At 58.3% G+C, this 4602-nt stretch overlaps 1 protein-coding gene across 1 annotated transcript; it reads left to right on the top strand.

The window, feature by feature from the left end:
• The first annotated feature begins 2325 nt into the window (after window positions 1-2325).
• Window positions 2326-4330, top strand: LOC136938377 (leucine-rich repeat-containing protein 4-like). The gene is given in 2 exon segments (XM_067231666.1): window positions 2326-3318; window positions 3320-4330. Coding segments are annotated over 2 exon segments (1998 nt in total). The 3' UTR covers window positions 4325-4330.
• The last annotated feature ends 272 nt before the right edge of the window (window positions 4331-4602 follow it).

The raw sequence follows: 4602 nt of genomic DNA, 5'->3' as shown, positions 1-4602 counted from the left end.
CAGTCAGGGAGAGAGAACAGGTCGGAAGAAGGGGAGCCAGAGACGGAGCGAAGCGGGGAGCGTGCATGAGTGTGCGGCGTAACAAGGAAGAGAGGAGCGGGGGGGGGGGAGGGGGGGGGAAGAGAGACGGAGAGTGGAGAGAGAGAGAGGGGGGGTGGGCTGAACGTGTTAATGCACAGGGAACACTGCATCAAACCAATGCACTGCTCTGAGGCTGTTTGCTGCGAGCGGAGGAGAGGGAGTGCGTCAGCAGTACGCTCACGTTCACGTTGAAGGACAAAGGGAGGGGGCAGCGAGACCGTCTTGGCCGCCCGCGACACCAACACACTGTGGGAAAGAAAGAAAGGGAGAGAGAGAGAGACCCGAGAATAAACAAGAAGAGGAGAAAGGGGGATTGGAATGGGGCTGCTGTGACCGTATGCTGCCTGTTAGAGTGCTCGCGTGCCTCTCTCTTTCACACTCCATCTCTGTCTCTCCCCTCGTTCGAAGTGTTCCTCTCTCGCTCTTTCCCTCTCTCCCTCTCCTTCTCTCTCTCTCTCTCTCTCTCTCTCTCTCTCTCTCTCTCTCTCTCTCTCTCTCGCACGCTCTCTCTCTCTCTCTCGCACGCTCTCTCTGTCTGTCTCTGTTCCTACTCCACACCGGCTACCGCAGTAGCCCACCAGCCAGCCGCGAATCTGACAGCCACACAGGGCTAACTGCCACAACTTCCTACCTCAGGCTGGGAGATAAATGAATAAATAAGCGAAGAGAGGGATAACACGGGAGCTACCCTGGGGGAAAGAAAAAGGACAAACGCAGAGGAATCCTCAGCGACGGCTTCTGTTTGCGTTCACGGATACGGCCGGATCCAGCACTCCCCGCCGCACGTCAGCTCTGCTCCTCTCTCTCTCTCTCTCTCCCCCTCTCTTTCTCACTCTTTCGCTGCTTCTCACTCTCCGTCTCTCTCGCGCTCTCTTTTTTTCTCTCAAACGCGCTCTCTCTCTCTCTCTCTCTCTATCCCTCTCTCGCTCTTTGCCTGCTCTTCTCCGTGACAGCCTTTTTTTTGGGGGGGGGGCGGTTGCGAAACCCCGGCAGTGCAGCGGTTCCCCTCCTCCTGCCCCCCTCTCCCTCCTCCTCCTCCCTCAACTAGCGCCACAATCTCTCCCACCACCACCACCACCACCACCACCGCCACGACACCCCCCCCAGACCCCCTCAGGAGGAAGAGACGGATTACTGCTAACTGTGCACACGGCAGCCTGCAGCTGGTCCAGCGAGGGGCCAGTCCAGCCAAACGCAGGGAGGAGAGGAACAGAGAGGAGGAGAGGAGAGAGAGGGATGACTGTGCCGGGAGCCCTTTAGCCTTTTCCTGTCTCTCTCCCTTTCCGTCAGAGCAGTGCTAATCAGCGAGTGGTTAGCCTTGGGCAAAGTCACCGAGAGGGAGCTCTCTCTCTCGACAGACCGAGTGGCTGACGCGCGGACACACACACACACCAGGACCTGACAGGACTGGGGATTTTTAATTCTTTCATTCACTCACTTTTTCCTCCCCTCCCCTCTCCTCCTCCTCCTCCTCCTCCTCCTCCTCCTCCTCCTCCTCGTGTTGTTTTTGGCGTGGGCTTTTGCTGCGTTATGGATCGATGTGATTCCCCAGTGATGGAGCTGTGTGCCGGGATCTGCAGCCAGGGAGCAAGGCAGTCAGGGGGGGCAGCAAGGCTCCAAGCACCTGTCTAGCATTCCTGGTCTCCGTACCCCCCTCAGAGGGCTCTCACTCGGCTCTGCCTCCCACTAACCAGGAGCCATTTTGTTCCGTTGGTTAACAGAGGGCCACCTCACTTTTGAGGAGAGGGAAAACAGCAACAACAAAAGATCTATGTTTTTACCCCTCTCCATGGATGGGAGCTATAAATGATTGCGACGAATGATCGCTATTTGTGATATTCCGAGGAGGGAAGAAAGATCACTTTCAAACTAATGAGGTAAGTGATTGATACTGCTTTTCAACCCTGCTTTTTTATCGCTGCAATCCTTTTTCTCTGCTGCTGCTGCTACTCTCACATTAATCTCCCCCCTCTCCCTCTCCCCCCTCCCTCCCTGTCTCTCCTCTCTCTCTCTCTCTCTCTCTCTCTCTCTCTCTCTCTCTCTCTCTCTCTCTCTCTCTCTCTCTCTCTCTCTCTCTCTCTCTCCTCCCTCCCTCCCTCCCTCTCTCTCGCTCTGCGTAGCGTCTCCCTGCGCTGTCGATGGAAGCTGGGAGCCTTGCCATGCTCCAGCCAGGGTAGGGTGGTCCGTCCTCCACTGCCGGCCTCTGTCTCCCCCCACCATGCAGAATAATGAGCCCTCCACACCATGAGTCCTCTGGGCCGGGTTACTCTGCAGCCTACCTGGAACGCAGCCCTGCTCGCCGTGCTCTCCCTCATGCTGCCAGCTCTCGGTATGTGCCAGGCCGCGGGTCCCGCTCGAGGCCCTGCCAACCCTCAGAACTGCCCAGGTGTGTGCTCCTGCTCTAACCAGCTCGTCAAGGTGGTGTGCACCCGCCGAGGCTTGGTCAGGGTGCCCCCCAACATCCCCAGCAACACCAGGTACCTCAACCTGATGGAGAACAGTATAGAGACGATCCAGGCGGACACCTTCAGGCACCTTCACCACCTGGAGGTGCTCCAGCTGGGGAGGAACGCCATCAGGCAGATCGAGGTGGGGGCCTTCAATGGCCTGACCAGCCTCAACACCCTGGAGTTGTTTGACAACAGACTGACGGTCATTCCCAGCGGGGCCTTCGAGTACCTGTCCAAGCTGAGGGAGCTGTGGCTGAGGAACAACCCCATCGAGAGCATCCCCTCCTACGCCTTCAACCGAGTGCCCTCGTTGATGCGCCTGGACCTGGGCGAGCTCAGGAGGCTGGACTTCATCTCGGAGGGAGCCTTCGAAGGACTGCAGAACCTCAGGTACCTCAACCTGGGGATGTGCAACCTGAGGGAGATGCCCATCCTCTCTCCCCTGGTGGGGCTGGAGGAGCTGGAGATATCTGAGAACCTCTTCCCGGAAGTGAAGCCCGGAGCCTTCCGCGGGCTCAAGTCCTTACAGAAGCTGTGGATAATGAACTCGGCCATCACCACCATCGAGCGGAACGCCTTCGACGACATCACAGCCCTGGTGGAGCTGAACCTCGCCCACAACAACCTTTCCTCGCTGCCCCATGACCTCTTCATGCCCCTGCAGTACCTGGTGGAGCTGCACCTGCACCACAACCCCTGGCGCTGTGACTGCGACGTGGTGTGGCTCTCCCTGTGGCTCAGGGAGAACATCCCCACCAACTCCACCTGCTGTGGCCGCTGTCATTCCCCCCGCCCACATGAGGGGGCGCTACCTGGTGGAGGTGGACCAGACCACCTTCCAGTGCTCGGCCCCCTTCATCCTGGACGCTCCGAGGGACCTCAACATCTCGGCCGAGAGAGTGGCGGAGCTCAAGTGCCGCACAGCCGCCATGAGTTCTGTGCGGTGGCTCCTCCCCAACGGCACGGTGCTGACCCATGGCTCGGCCCACCCCCGGATAGCGGTCCTCAACGACGGAACGCTCAACTTCTCCAACGTTCTCCCGTCCGACACGGGGGTGTACACCTGCATGGTGACCAACATGGCGGGGAACTCCAACGCCTCGGCTTACCTGAACGTCAGCAACGCCGAGCTCAACACGTCCAACCTGTCCTACTTCACCACGGTGACCGTGGAGGTCCTGGAGCCCACCGCGGAGGAGACCCCCAAGCCCAAGCCCACCGTCCCCGCCTCGCCCTCTGTCTTTCAGCCCGTCTTCATCTCCACGCCCACCGTGCTGCTCCAGAACACACAGACCCCCCGGCAGGTGTCCGTGCCCACGGCCAAGGGTCCGGCGCGGCCCGCCGCCAGCCTGGACGAGGTGATGAAGACCACCAAGATCATCATCGGCTGCTTCGTGGCGGTGACTCTGCTGGCGGCTGCCATGTTGATCGGCTTCTACAAGCTGCGCAAGAGGCATCAGCAGAGGAGCACGGTGGCGGCGGCGCGGACCATGGAGATCGTCCCGGTGGACGAGGAGGTTCCGCCGGTGCCGCCTCCGACCTCGGGCTCCAGCGGGTCGGACGACACGGGCTTGGTGCTGCCGACGCTCGTGGAACACAACAGTGGCTCCTTCAAGGCCGGCTACGTGTCGTCGTCGTCGTCTCGCAGAGCGGCCTACTGGACCCAGAACCACCTGGGCAGCTCCCTGCATCGCTCCATCCGGCAGCACCACAGCCACATCAGCACCATCGCCGAGCCCTACGTGATTAAGACTACTCACACCAAGGAGAAGGTGCAGGAGACCCAGATCTAGGGGAACTCTCTGTATGGATCTAACACAGACTCCGACCGGTCCTTCTCTTTGCTCACCAGTCCATGCAATAGGATGCACAAAGAACAAAACGGTAACTTTCTTTTGTACAGAAGTGCAAAACAGAGACTGTTTTTTCTTCTTCTTGTACATGCCTATAAAAGATATACAACTATAAAAAATACAAGTAAATGTATATTAATATATATGTATATGTATATATATATACATATATACATATATATAGTATATATAAATACATCTATGGTCAGGCAGTGGTG

The sequence above is a fragment of the Osmerus mordax genome (genome assembly GCF_038355195.1).
Source record: "Osmerus mordax isolate fOsmMor3 chromosome 4 unlocalized genomic scaffold, fOsmMor3.pri SUPER_4_unloc_2, whole genome shotgun sequence".
Classification (NCBI taxonomy): domain Eukaryota; kingdom Metazoa; phylum Chordata; class Actinopteri; order Osmeriformes; family Osmeridae; genus Osmerus; species Osmerus mordax.
The sequence above is the reverse complement of the archived record's forward strand: the minus strand, read 5'-3'. Positions and strand labels throughout refer to the sequence as shown.